At 37.6% G+C, this 13,934-nt stretch overlaps 2 protein-coding genes and 4 non-coding genes across 6 annotated transcripts; 5 read left to right on the top strand and 1 right to left on the bottom strand.

Annotated features, from left to right (window-relative positions):
* Nucleotides 1-764: 764 nt before the first annotated feature.
* On the top strand, nt 765-2,659 carry LOC137735732 (cytochrome P450 77A1-like). Its single transcript, XM_068475174.1, has one exon. The coding sequence runs from the start codon at nt 820-822 to the stop codon at nt 2,431-2,433; it is 1,614 nt and encodes a 537-aa protein (XP_068331275.1). The 5' UTR covers nt 765-819; the 3' UTR covers nt 2,434-2,659.
* A 2,271-nt stretch (nt 2,660-4,930) lies between these two features.
* LOC137735831 (small nucleolar RNA Z107/R87) lies at nt 4,931-5,036 on the top strand. The gene has a single exon (XR_011068733.1). It is a non-coding gene; the product is annotated as a small nucleolar RNA Z107/R87 (small nucleolar RNA).
* A 139-nt stretch (nt 5,037-5,175) lies between these two features.
* Nucleotides 5,176-5,274, top strand: LOC137735796 (small nucleolar RNA R30/Z108). The gene has a single exon (XR_011068702.1). It is a non-coding gene; the product is annotated as a small nucleolar RNA R30/Z108 (small nucleolar RNA).
* Nucleotides 5,275-5,373: 99 nt separating this feature from the next.
* Nucleotides 5,374-5,462, top strand: LOC137735834 (small nucleolar RNA snoR31). The gene has a single exon (XR_011068736.1). It is a non-coding gene; the product is annotated as a small nucleolar RNA snoR31 (small nucleolar RNA).
* A 67-nt stretch (nt 5,463-5,529) lies between these two features.
* Nucleotides 5,530-5,626, top strand: LOC137735830 (small nucleolar RNA snoR31/Z110/Z27). The gene has a single exon (XR_011068732.1). It is a non-coding gene; the product is annotated as a small nucleolar RNA snoR31/Z110/Z27 (small nucleolar RNA).
* A 5,822-nt stretch (nt 5,627-11,448) lies between these two features.
* LOC137735197 (cyclin-U4-1-like) lies at nt 11,449-13,742 on the bottom strand. The gene is made up of 2 exons (XM_068474598.1): nt 13,280-13,742; nt 11,449-12,040 (listed from the first exon to the last, which is right to left on the bottom strand). Exons 1-2 carry the CDS (start codon nt 13,630-13,632, stop codon nt 11,770-11,772), a joined length of 624 nt encoding a protein of 207 aa, XP_068330699.1. The 5' UTR covers nt 13,633-13,742; the 3' UTR covers nt 11,449-11,769.
* Nucleotides 13,743-13,934: the final 192 nt, after the last annotated feature.

Genomic DNA, 13,934 nt, shown 5'->3' on the forward strand with positions numbered 1-13,934 from the left:
CACTCATTTCTGTAGTGTTTATCTAGACTTACACGAAATAAAAGTTGGTAAAGTGATAGTGTTTTAAAGTCGTATTCAAAAAAGCAATAGTCATGTTTCTAATCCTCCAATCTACGACAAAAGAATTATACCATTTGATCCTTTATCATCCAAAAAATTGTAGAAAAAAAAAAGAAAAGAACGCATCATATAAGGATTTAACCATGAATCCGTTTTTCTTTTACTTACAAATTTTACAAAGAGGCATGCTTGTGAGTATTTTACGTGTCATAAAATAAGAGAGGGATACATAAATTTATATCATTTTTTCATTTAGAGGAATGCAAACCAAAAAATGTATAACCAATAGAAATTGAGCATGTCAACACTTTAGTAATAGTCCAACCATCAACTTCTATATCATTTAGCTTACAAATTTACAAATTTAATCTTTTATTACTCCTTCACTTATATATGATATGTGGAGTATCTTGTAAAAATCTCTGTCCTTTACCAGCCACAGCTAATCAAATTCATTGCTCTGTCAGTAAAACAAGCGGAAGCAGGTGGCAAAAGATGAGTAGGTGAATCTATAAATATTACAGCAGTTAATGCTTTTATGATGTATAGCAAAATTATCCAGTGTATTAGGTTTAGGATAGATCACATCCATAAGTTTCATTCTTTGAGTATGTTGTCCAAGCGAATACAAATGCCACTGGACTTTGTCTATATAAAGTGCTCAGCAACTTCATCAACCTAATCATCTCTCTCTTTCTCTGCTTTTAAATTTGTTTTGGTTACAGAGAGAGAAGTTGATAATCTAAGCTAGGGTTATCCATGGAGGGGTTGATGATGGACGTCGTTCTGGTGTGCTTGGGGCTTGTGTTTTTCCGGCTATGGTGGCGTTACTGGTCAGTTACTGGCGGTGGGCGTAAGAACCTTCCGCCGGGGCCGCCGGGGTGGCCAATGGTGGGAAATCTAATCCAAGTCATCCTTCAACGTCGGCACTTCATCTACGTCGTCCGCGACTTACGTCCAAAGTACGGACCAATCTTCACCATGCAGATGGGGCAGCGGACTCTCATAATCGTCACCAGCTCCGACCTCATCCACGAGGCCCTCGTCCAGAGAGGTCCCGAGTTTGCGTCCCGCCCTGCTGACTCCCCCATCCGCCTCCTCTTCAGCGTCGGAAAGTGCGCCATCAACTCCGCAGAGTACGGCCCTCTCTGGCGTACCTTGCGAAGAAACTTCGTCACCGAGTTGATCAACCCAGCGAGGATAAGGCAGTGCAGCTGGATCAGAAACTGGGCTATCAAATCCCACATGGACAGGCTGTTAAAGTTCGACGGCGGCATTGTCCATGTGATGAGCGAATGCCGGCTCACCATCTGTAGCATCCTCATATGCTTGTGTTTCGGGGCGAAAATCTCTGACGAGAAGATCAAGACTATCGAGAGCGTGTTGAAAGACGTTATGATGATGACAACTCCGAAGCTCCCCGATTTCCTGCCAGTGCTGACTCCGTTGTTCAGCAGGCAGGTCGGGGAGGCGAAAGAGCTGAGGAGGAGGCAGTTGGAGTGTTTGGTTCCACTTGTTAGAGACAGAAAAGCATTTGTTCTTGAAAGTGATAATGTTGAGGATGAAAATGTTAGAAAGATAATGGTAAGTCCAAAGGGCGCTGCTTATATTGACTCCTTGTTTGAGCTGGAGGTGCCCGGAAGAGGAAAAGACGGCGGCCGCAGGCGGTTGGAAGAGGAGGAGCTGGTGACGCTAGTCTCCGAAGTCATTAACGCCGGGACGGATACGAGTGCTACTGCGTTGGAGTGGGCTTTGTTTCATTTGGTGATGGACCAAAAAATTCAAGAGAAGCTCTACAAGGAAATCGTTGATTGTGTAGGGACGGATCGCAGTCCTTATACAGATCAACAAAAGCCGCAAGAAGAGGTGATCACTGAGAGTGACGTGGAGAAAATGAGCTACCTTTCCGCGGTGGTGAAGGAAACATTCCGACGTCACCCGCCAAGCCACTTCGTCTTGTCACACGCAGCAGTGAAGGACACGGAGCTCGGCGGGTACACCGTGCCCGCGGATGCGAGCGTGGAGTTTTACACTGCATGGGTGACTGAGGATCCGGAGATGTGGGAGGACCCAGGTGAGTTCCGACCAGAGAGGTTCATGGCGGGAGGAGACGGGGTTGACGTGGACGTGACGGGGACCAAAGGGGTGAAGATGGTGCCGTTTGGAGCAGGCAGGCGGATCTGCCCGGCGTGGACGTTGGGAACTCTGCATATAAACCTGCTGCTTGCCCGGATGGTGCACGCTTTTAAATGGTTGCCAGTGCCAGATTCCCCGCCGGATCCGACTGAGACGTTTGCTTTTACGGTTGTCATGAAGAACCCTCTCAAGGCCATCATTGTTCCTAGGTCGTCAATGTCGTCAACCAAAATCTAATGCTTGAAGACCAGTATTAATCAACTTGGTTTATTAATTGCTTACTGTTATTATTACGCAAGATTGTTTACTGTTAACGTATTCTTAATTATGTTCTAGACTTGTGGGAGAAAACTGTACAAGTTGGTATTGTAAGAACTAAGGAGGATGTGATATGAACAGATTCATCTGAATTTGTATTCTGAATAATAAATAAAATCCACTGTACACTTTTGCTCTTGCTAGAAGCGAAGAGACAATCTTAATAGATTTAGAGCACTGTTTTATTTTATTTTATTAATTTTTTTTATCTTTAAAAAAATAAAAAGAAAAAGAAAAAGAAAAAGAAAAAAAGGATGAGTTAGTGGTTTTGTCATGAAAATTTACTATTCCGCCGGGAATACTCACAAGGGCATTTTAGCCTCTGTTGGCCACATTCGTGTGATTCTTCGGCGCCAATAATGGAATCCAAGACGTGTCATGTAGAATACGAGCTTGAAGTTCATCTACAATCATTGGGTCACACCATGGTGGTTAGATTTAGAACACTTTTAAGTTGTAACAATGTTTTCTATCACTTGCTTTGGCCATAAGACCATCACCAATGGTTAGGGAAAAAAAATATATTTTTAGTTATTTGCTAACTGAATTTAAAGTTTTAGTGATTAGGAGGTAAATCTGATGTCAATTTCAAATTCATTTTTTATTAGCTTAACGGGAGATTCTTTGTTCCACTTCCATTCGATCAATAAAAATTTTGTTTCAACAATTTTTTTTAATAAATATAACCATTTAAAGCTCTACATTAATAAGAAAATAATATTGACAATTTGGTTGGAGAAACACAAAATTTGACATAAGACTTTAGATTGACACATCAACCTTGAATTGTATTTTGACTATTATAATGTGACATTTATATTGTAGATGATCTTTTTTTTTTCTTTTAATAATAAAGGACTCATATTATAAATTGTTTAATTTTTATTTATATGCATTTTTTTGTTTACAATTTTCAGTTAATTTTTGAAAAATGCTTTTTTAGACTATCTTGGTCAAACACATAATATGACGGTAGATGGTTGAACTCATTTTTTATGATTTAAAAAAGAAGTCAAACCATCATCAATCGCCACACCATACAATTTACAAAAAAAATAATTTAAAATTTTAGTATCTTTAGTATCCCCTCATTTTGATACAATCTATCTTCTTTTTTATTTTTGGAAATTGTTATTAGCATTCCAAAAATCACATTCTATACTCCAAATTTTCTATATTGAAAAAGAAAAATACACTTGTGTACAATAAAATTTTTGAAGTGTGAATAACACTTTATCTTTTTTTTTTTTAACAAACATTTTCACTAAAAAAAAATTTGAGTGGTCGGACCCCAGTAAGTGACCGTACGATTTCAACCTTTCACTTAATCTAGACCTTTAATTATCTGCACGCTGTGGTCCGCGCGCTCGACATGGGTTAGAGGGCTTTATTGTGCGCGCAGGGCCAGCGTTTTCTCCATTGCAAATGGGCAAAAGCTGACTCATTTCCACTCATATTTTACCCCCGTTTAAAAGCAGGAGAAGGCCTTAGGTGCGATCATCATTGGTGGTGGGCTCTTCGCCTTGTGAGAAAGGGAATGAGACACAATGGAATTGGCCTTGTGGCGTAGGGATGTTTTTCTCTGTGTGTGCGTCGTATAGCCCCCCGAACCGGTATTTGGATCAAAGAATTTCTTCAATAACACTCGTGTACCCACCCCAAAAACTAGAAAACTAACACTATTAACCCTTAAGTACATGCGTTGGAGAAGATTTGGGGGCAAAATTTTCAGTTTTCAAGTTTCTCATCGCCTTCGGAGAAGGTCTTGGGTGTGGGCCACCATTGGTGGTGGGCCCCGTTGTGTAGTGTAAGAGGGGCTCGAACACCAATGGGCCTAGGTGAACATGAAAAGATCAGAGGGGTGAGGTAGGGATGATTTTGTGTGTGGGTTGTATGGCCACACGGTTCAATTTTCGAGTCGAAGAATTTCTTTCATTGGAGATGGTCTTAGAAACTACAATACATACATTAGTTTTTCGAGCAATTGTAAACTTTGAACTAACCATAAACTTGTTTGAAAATACTTGTGAAGTAGTAGAAAACTCTTTTGATTAAAATATCTTTGAAACTAACCATTCGTAATTCTGAAAAAACACTCTCAAATTTGAAACCCTTCTTATATCAAATGTTACCGAAACATAATTGAAAGCCCATTTGTTTTCAAAGCCTCGTTCTTTGCTTTGGTTGATGACGTCGGCCCATTGAAATCCCGTGGTTCCCTCAAAACCCTAGCTCTTTCCATCTCTATAAAAGGATGGCAGACGCCCACTTTCCAGTCAACCCAGCGACGCTTCTCCGTTCATGTTCATCTTCTAGGGTTTGCTTTCTCTCTGTTTGGATCCTCCCGATCGCCATTTTTTTTTAGCAGAAATCTAATTTTTGGTAGCAAAAATTTTAACAGATGGGGAGAGAAGGAGATTGGCGGTGATGACCCAATGAAATTCAAGCTCAACAGACCGGATTGTAGGCTTCTCTTTTCAGAGAATGTTTGCGTGTCGACAACCCCGCTGAACTGAGCCTTCTCTTTCTCTTCTTTTCTTCTCAATTTTAATATTTATTTCTCCAAAAAATTTTCATGATTTGGTTTTTCCTTTTTATTTAATTTGTTTTTAATTATTTTGTTTAGCTTAATAAAATTTCGGTGGGAAATTAAAGAAAAGGTGGGATTGCTATGAGGATACCAAGCTCCCTCTTCTGAGTAAGGTTGAGGAAACTTGCCGGCAGAATCGAACCTAATATTTATTAGCCACCACTGAGTATTTCTCCCCTTTTTACCCACTTTAATTCTTTTTTTTTTTTTTAAATTAAAATTTCGATCTTTTTATTTTGTTTAAATTGTGAATTTGGTTGTGGGAATGATGGATTGGGATGAAGAAATCAAATTATCCAACACTTGATCTGAGATATTTGTTATCGAGTGATGTTAATTGATATACTTCTGAATCTGAATTAAATATTAATTTAGATTTATTGTATTTTATATTTGTGATTGTTTTGATGGTTTGAAAATAAAAATTCATCAGGTGATGAAATATGGAATAATCTTAGGACACCTTCCTACACAGCAAAAATCTTGCTGTGGATGAGAACAACTTTCCATTCTGATGATGATTTTTTATTTGAATTTTACTGCAACATTCGATGTTGCCACTATTTATTATTTATTATTTAATTTTTCTTGCAACATTTTTATGTTGCCAAGTTTTCTGCACTCTAAAACTGTTTCGAAAACTGATTTGTTTCTGTTTAATTGTAGATTTTCTTCGCATTTAGATTTTAAGTGGTTTGAAATCGAAACCAAAACGAATCGAATTGTAATGAATTTCATTACGATTCAAGCTATAAAACCACCGAACCGCAATTGAAACGGAACCACATCGAACTGAATTGCAACTGAACCACGCTACATTGAACTACATCGAACTGAAACTAAACCACACTGAACTAAACCAAAAAAATCAATTTTGGTTCCGGTTTCACCCAAGAAATGTGGTATCAATATACTGAACAAAAAAGTTGGGAATTGTTACTTAATACTATAGTTTAGTGTATTCTTTTTTATTTACAAGTTTAGTGTATTCTTTTTTATTTACAAGTGAAAGGTTTTAGAATCGAAGAAGAAAAATTTGGGAATCTATTGGGAAAGTCGTGTGCCAAGAACATGGCGAGAGATTGTTTGGATTGGATTTTGGGGTATAGTGGACCGTTAGATGGATTTTGGGCTTCGTCGTATGGGTGTTTTTTTGTTTTTACAAAGTTCCATCCGATTTTTCAAACAACACAAAATAGTCCAATTCATGTTTGAATACCTTTACTCCACCTCCATTCTGGATTCAAAAACAAATGCTGGATTCTGTCAAGGCTTGAGTCTATTTGTTGAAACCTGTCATATGGTGGTACTAATTCACATTTATTCACGTAATATAAGAGCATGAAATGTTTATATTTTCATCGAAATAGTGTTAAGAAAAGGATACTCAATGTATAATACAAGCAGATTGTATAACACTACCTGTAACACAGAGAAATGAAAATTTAAACTGTGCTGATGTTGTGTTATGTGGATCACTAGGCCCATTGGGGTCCTTGGCAAATGCGTCACAGTGAGGACGTCCCCACAGTAACTAAAACCCATATGGCCGACTAAACCGTAGAACGAGCTTGGCATGTGCAAATATCTGTGCATGGCACTAACATTGCTCTCTCGATTCCAGACAAATCCAATCTCCCGGATAACACACTTTTTACAACTTTGTATAAATATCTGACATAATATCCAATGTAGTGTATGATATGTTTCGGATTTTTAACCACCTAATCTTTAACTTTGGTAAGATTTTGAACCGAAAACTGAACGGTTCAAAAACCCAATATTCTGAAGCATCATAAAAAATCTCATACTTTCCATATCTTATTTCCACTTTGTAAGTAACATTCGCTGTAATATTGTTCTCCCAGATTCTCCAAAGAAAGTGTTTAAATGTGGTCCAGTGTTACTGTATATGCTAAATGTTTTTGTGAAGTGCGAAGTAAGCCACTTGGCCACCAGACTTGGCTATCAGAAACTGTACGTGCACCCTCAGATTCTCATCAAAGACTCGAAGATCATTCATCTGACGTACACGTATCATGATCAAGACACTTCTGTTTAAATGGATCAGGACGAGTTGAACATCCAAATGACTCAAACCTTAGGTGGTGGAGGTGAAACAGGGTACATATGGCATGGCAGCCACTACACCACCATAACAAGAACAGAAGCTAAAAGCAACTTTAGCTGCTCTCAACTAAATGAAAATTACAGCAGGTGTTGTTTGGTTAGCATGCTTTCGTTGCCATGTGTCCCCAACGCAACACAAAACTGATACACTTGTAGATCTAATGGTCTCGTTCGGTACAATGGATGGGATCATAATGGACAAACAACTGTTATCAAGATAGGCTGAAAGAAGAAATGAAAATTTTTGAACCAACATGAAGATAGTAGATGAATTATTCAAGAAAATCAAATTGAAATGGAAGGATCCATTTCAATTCTCCTCAAAATGGGAGGACGAGGGAGAAGTTCTTCATGCATGTTTAATCCTTTTCCAATCGCTTCAAAGTACCTCAAATTTCGAAAGTTACTCATTTTAATTTAATTATTTATATCAAACAAGACCCATATTTTCTAATATAGATGAGCTTTACATATAATAAATCGCTATTTCTGTAAATTAGTGTGTCGATAAGTTAGTTTTGTGTGTCGAATTATTTATTGTCTCTATAATCGCATTGTTTTAGTCTACAAGGAAAACTTATCTAAACGATACTTCAATTTGATCCTCACGCATATTTTTTACCTAACAGTGCTTGATTAATATGATTTACAATAATCCCGTGGCATGAAACTCTTCTACACTATGTCACTTTTCCGTGAATCAGTTGGAGGGTGATTCATGTGCATGTAATAATCAGTTGAAGGGCGGTGGTGGGAATTATAATGATATGTCCTTCTAGTGCTTTTTTCTTGGTAAAATATATTTATACCATATGCCGACCTCAGAACCACATTAACTAATCCGAGTTATTTAATTCAGAGTAATGTTACATTATCATATTTTTTGCATTATATTTGCGTCATCTCTTTATGAGAAGTTTGGTGTTTTGAGAAACGACTTGTACACCAAGTGTATAATACAAATGGTTGGATATTTGAAATAAAAATTTCAAACCCTTGTATTATAACACTTGGTTACCGGACCATATTCATGACACATTAAAAAATTTCTCTAATCGAAACAAAACCTACCAATACATGTAGGTCCCTCCTTTGTTACAGATAGTAAAAATATCATTTTTGTTAAACATGTGAATAGGTCATGTCATCATGGAAGTGCAAGTGCAATTGTGCATATCCATCAAACTCCATTATAAATACCCACTCACGCGCATGCAAAAAAACCTAACTCACACACACTGGCTTTCATACACAACCTAACCGAAAATGCAGCTCAATATTTTTCATTTCACGCTCTTCCTTTTTCTTTTGATCGCTGCCGCTTCTTGTTCTAGGGAAATCTCCTCAAGGAAGAACGAGGAGACCCCAAGCAGCGGTAGCGGTTCAGCCTACGGGCCGAACTGGGGCTATAATTGGGGGTGGAGTACGACCCCGGATGGCGGATCGGGTTATGGATCAGGATCCGGGAGGTCGCCAACTGGGTTTGGAAGGGGGTACGGTTTTGGGTTTGGTTCTGGGGGTGGACATGGCTCTGGGTCAGGCTACGGGTCTGGGAGTGGTGGGGCTCATGGCGGCGGCTATGGGTCTGGGGGTGGTGGAGCTCATGGTGGCAGCTATGGGTCTGGGGGTGGTTATGGTGAAGGTGATGGTGGAGCTGGTGGAGGTGGAGGTTGAGGAAGAAACAAGCACGGCTGATAAGATATTGGCCGAGTGTTTAGGGTTTCATGAGCCCCAGAGGCCAGTGTGTAGTGTGTACTATGATAACCATATTATAACTAGCTAGATATACATGTGTGTAAGCTTTTCAATAAATAATCACTAGACTTTGACAAAGAATATAAGTATTGCTAGTATATTTATTTTCGTGTAGCAGTTCATAGTTTGTTGAGTTGCCATCTCTCTGGCTTATGTCTGTGAAACGATGACTGATATTTCTCTTCGCAATACTAAAAGAAAGTTTCACATTTGACTAACCCTTTTTTCATATACTTCGTGAAATTTTGTTGTAGCTATTTGGGTTATATCACATTATCACTAGTTGCTTTTTGTCGATATACCGATTTTTTTTTTTCTCGGAATTGAAAGAAACCTTCAAGTTTGGATCAACGACGTTTTTGTATATTAAGATCGAATCTCCTCTTACATAATAGTGTTTGTTGTAGGAAGTGAAATATTCTTCCCATTAAGAACAAAAAAAAGGATAGTGTTTAGGTAGGATGGATGTAGTACCCTGTGAATAAACAAAAATGTTACTTTTATTACCTATTTGTGCATCTTTCTAATAGAAATGGAAGCCACATGCATTGATGGGGCTTACCTCTATTAGAGAGATGGTGGAGCCGGTGGAGGTGGAGGTTGAGGAAGAAACAACCATGGCTGATGAGATATTGGGTGAGAGTTAAGGGCTTCATGAGCCCCAGAGGCCAGTGTGTAGTGTGTACTATGATAAAGCATATTATAAATTTATAACTAGCTAGATACATATGTTTAAGCTTTTCAATCAATATTCACAAGATATTGACAAATAATATAAAGCATTGCTGGTATATTTAATATTTTCGTGTAGTAGTTCATAGTTTGTTGAGTTGCCACTTCTCTCGCTTATGTTTTTCATTTAGCGGATAACTTTCAATCGATTGATATTTTTTTTCTCAATCTTGAAAGAAAGTTTCAAATTTGATTCACTCATTTTTCATATACTTTGTGTTAAATCTTCTTTTACATAATAGTGTTTGTTGTAGCTAGTAAAATATTCTCCTTAATATTTTGTTGTAGCTATTTGGGTAATAACACCCGATTGTTTTTTTATCGATCTATTGATACTTTTCTTCTCGAAATTGAAAAAAATTTCAAGTTCGGATCAACAATGTTTTTTGTATATTTATATTTGTATCGGATCTCTCTTACATAATAGTGTTTGTTGTAGGAAGTGAAATATTTATTCCCGTTAAGAACAAAAAAAAGGTTACTACTTAGTCCAATGGCTAAAGCTCTGCCAGCTTGTTGCAGACTGAACTCTTCTATAGGCTCAGTGTTATCTTGAGATAGGATGGCTCAAAGTTGTTCATAATTAACATCAAGGTTCTCCTTTTACGACCGAGCTACAACAAGCCAAGCTCGCAACTCTAATAGAAACAGACGGTAAGCTCTCTGCCCTATTTGCTTGCAATTTTATACCTTATAAAAAAAAGTTGGTGAACGCATCTATAACCTTAGACTCCTGAGATATACCCCTTGTTCAAAAAGGATTACATTTTGTTTCCTCTTGTTTTTTTATCCATCCATACTATATCTTCTCTTGTTCAAAAATAACGTTCATACTTTATACATATTCAAAATGGTAAGTTAGATTGTTCAAATCGAGATCTTGCAAAACAACCACCACGCAACGCCTGGATCTACAAGAATGGCTATGCAGGTGAGGGGATCAGTGTTATGGTCACTTTGAGTTATGCTTGAAATTTGTGTATATGTTCACGTACAAGTTGCTACTCGCCTATAGACCGGGTTCTGGGTTCTTCCCTCAAACTCCCTAAGTGGTATTCGTATTGTAAAGCTATAAAGCTAGTCTAAAGTAGATTTAGGAACAAGGTGGTGGGTGGGGTAAGAAGGTAGATGAGTTGTATAGGGATGGAAGTGCAGATGACTTGATCTTCTTTTTTGGAGCTTCTATGGATCAAGAACAATGAACAATTATAAAATCATTTTAAGATATCATGTCGTCTTATGTCACAAAAATGGTTGCTGGTCTGTTGTCCTCAAATTTTATGTCTCCTCCGTGTCTCTTCTCTAGAGAAGATATCCTCTCCGAATCTCTTCCACCAAGGCCACCGGTTCAAATGATTCGGGCCTTTGAAATTTCATCCAACGGCCAAAAATTATTATAGCTTTTAAGAGGTTAAAACATGTAAGCTGTTGGATGAAATTTCAAAGGACCGGATCACTTGATCCGGTAACCTTGGTGGAAGAGATCCGAAGAGGATCTCTTCTCTCTTCTCTAAATGTTTGACACAAATAATAAAGTTAATAGTGTTAACCCTTTGGTAAGTTTAAAGACATGTGTTAAGCAATTAGAGAAGATACATAAAAGAGATACAAAGTTTGAAACCTGCGGCCCCCACATTTAGTTAATACTCATACAAGTTAACAATAGCATAAATAATAATAAAAATTTAAAAACAAAAGTTAACAATAACATAAATAATAATAATAAATTAAAAACGAAATAATTATTTTTCCTAAAATTTATAAATCGAATCAAAATTAGTCGAAAAGTACAAGGAAATATGTGGCAATGGGAGCTCGAGCACATTACACAAATTTACTAGAGCATGAATTGGGCTCTAAGAAAAGCTTTTGACTTGTTGCTTTTGCTGACACCATATAGGCTTTTCAACAATACACACCCAAAAACTCCAATGGGGCTCTGAGCCCATACGCCCCAAAACTTTAAAAAACCTATATGTTGGAATTAAACCAAATACAGAAGAAACCCACACACATTGACCCCACACTTTTCAAACACCAAAAAGTGCTTAAACAGCAAGCTGCTTTTGATGGGTGGATTCATCTTCATCAAAGGAGCAGTGAAGCTTTAAACGTCTTGCCAAATCCACAGGAGAATCTGCAAATTGTAGAGGAGATTGCAGCAGCATTTCTCTCTGAAGGTAAGAGCAGTAGGTGTAATATGTCGCCGGCGTCACGTTCATTTGGAACCCTAATCCGAACAAGAAGTCCACCTCAAGAAGGTTCATCTCTTGTGTGCTGATCCCTCCAACTCTGGCATAAAATGCATTGTTGTAGTAACTGCAAGAAACAAATGTAGACAAAAAAAAAAAAAATATTAATTACACTTTCTAACCAAATATTTTCAATAATTGCAGTAATAAATTAAATTAAAAACCATAAATTAGAGATGCTAATCTTTGCTGTTATATTGGACCACTATATGAGTTTATATAGGACCAAAGATTAGCTTATAATTTAAGGCAACATATATATATGATTGATGAGAAGCAAAGACAAGTGGATTTTGTTAACTTTTGGCAAACCATACAAACATCCACATGGCCTTTGACTGAGCTGTCATTAGCATCAATAATGATGCCAGCAGTCGTTTATTCTCGTAAACTTTGCGATGAGAAAACATGCAATTCTTCATATATTACTAATTCACGTGTAATACTACGAGCAAAGATTATGTAACCGAAAAATTAGAGACTTTTAAGGGCACAGACAGCAACCCAGATCTTTAGGTAGGCTGTCTAGTAAAAGAGTGGAGGCATTCACATGGCTATTGCTATCCTCCTTTTTGGCGGTGGTTGCTTCCAAACGGGGACGTCACTTACAATAACAACAACAATCAAGCCGTATCTCATTAAATGAAGTCGGCTATATCACTCTTGGAACGTCACTACGCCTTCAAAAGTTTTGCGCAAGTCTAATATGAACCTGCCTTTGTCTCATTTTCCTAAATTATGTTACAGAATTAAGAAGAAGAAGAAAAGAATGCAGAACTGTGATCACAAACTTTGAACGTGAAACATTACCTAATTTCCACCAAAAAACACTTTAATTTTCTACTTAAAATATTAAAATGTAATTTCCTAAAGAACCATATCCAGAAGAAAAAAAATTATTTAAAAACAGAGAGATCGTAAGAGTATTAATTCACCAAATTTCGGATGAAAAAAAACCCTGAATCTTGAAACACCCATATATAACAAAACCCAGTTCAAGAATTAAAGAAATAAGTATTACCCACAAAGAAAAAAGAATCAAAACTTGATTAATTTGAGCTAGTTTAATTAACCCATTTAATTAAGTAAACAAAACCCAGTTCAACAATTAAACAAATTAGCATTCCCACCAGAGGGAAGAATCAGACGTTGATTAACTTGAGCTAGTTCAGTTAAACCATTTGATTAACTAAATAAAACCCAGATTAAATGAAACCCAAAAGATCAAATCTTTGAAAGAATCTGAGTAAAAGAAAACAACCCAATTCAAGAAATCGAAAAGAAAAAAGAAGAAGAGAAAGCTTACATGTCGTCCATGAACTTTGCAGAGACCAAGACGCTGGTGATGAGCAAGCGATGGACATTGAAGGAATCGATGGGCAGCAATGGCTGCATCTGAGTGAACCGGTCGAGGTAGACGTAGGCGACGATGAAGCAAGATGGGCTGCAATCGGCGTACTTGAAGATCCTCTGGAGGTAACTGTGGATTGAGATGGTGGGCTTGGTCAGGGAGTGGAAGACCGACAGCCTCTGGGTCGGGTGAAACCGCCGGTTCAGGTCGTTGGACTCGGAAACCCGCTCGAGGACGGAGGACATGAAGGCTATCATTCTTGGCATGGATTCTGGGCTCGTCGTCGTCGCCTCGAGCTGATCAGCCATTGCTGTGTTTAATTTGCTCTGTTTTCTTCTGTTGGCCGCCGGTTATATACAGGCTTTTCCTTTTTGTTGTTATTATTTTGTTTTATTTTTTGCTGTGTTACTTGTCTGAAGGGTTACATTTTCCTATTTAACTTTGGTTTAGAGAAAGATTCAACAAATAGTAATTCCATTGGGAAAAATAAAACCGAATCTTAGGGAAAAAAGGAAAATATGAAATTTAAACAAATTTTAGATAGAAGGAAAATAATCAAATTACAAGTATGTAATAATATTTACGTCTTCTTCGAAGAACATAAACATTT

The sequence above is a fragment of the Pyrus communis genome, chromosome 5, assembly GCF_963583255.1.
Source record: "Pyrus communis chromosome 5, drPyrComm1.1, whole genome shotgun sequence".
Lineage (NCBI taxonomy): Eukaryota > Viridiplantae > Streptophyta > Magnoliopsida > Rosales > Rosaceae > Pyrus > Pyrus communis.

Bases quoted from the DNA above. Each gene is read 5' to 3' on its own strand.
- LOC137735732 (XM_068475174.1), top strand. From the start codon at position 820: ATGGAGGGGTTGATGATGGACGTCGTTCTGGTGTGCTTGGGGCTTGTG.
- LOC137735197 (XM_068474598.1), bottom strand. From the start codon at position 13,632: ATGGCTGATCAGCTCGAGGCGACGACGACGAGCCCAGAATCCATGCCA. The intron at 12,041-13,279 runs GTAAGCTTTCTC...TGTTTCTTGCAG, and splicing joins GCAAAGTTCATGGACGACAT to TTACTACAACAATGCATTTT.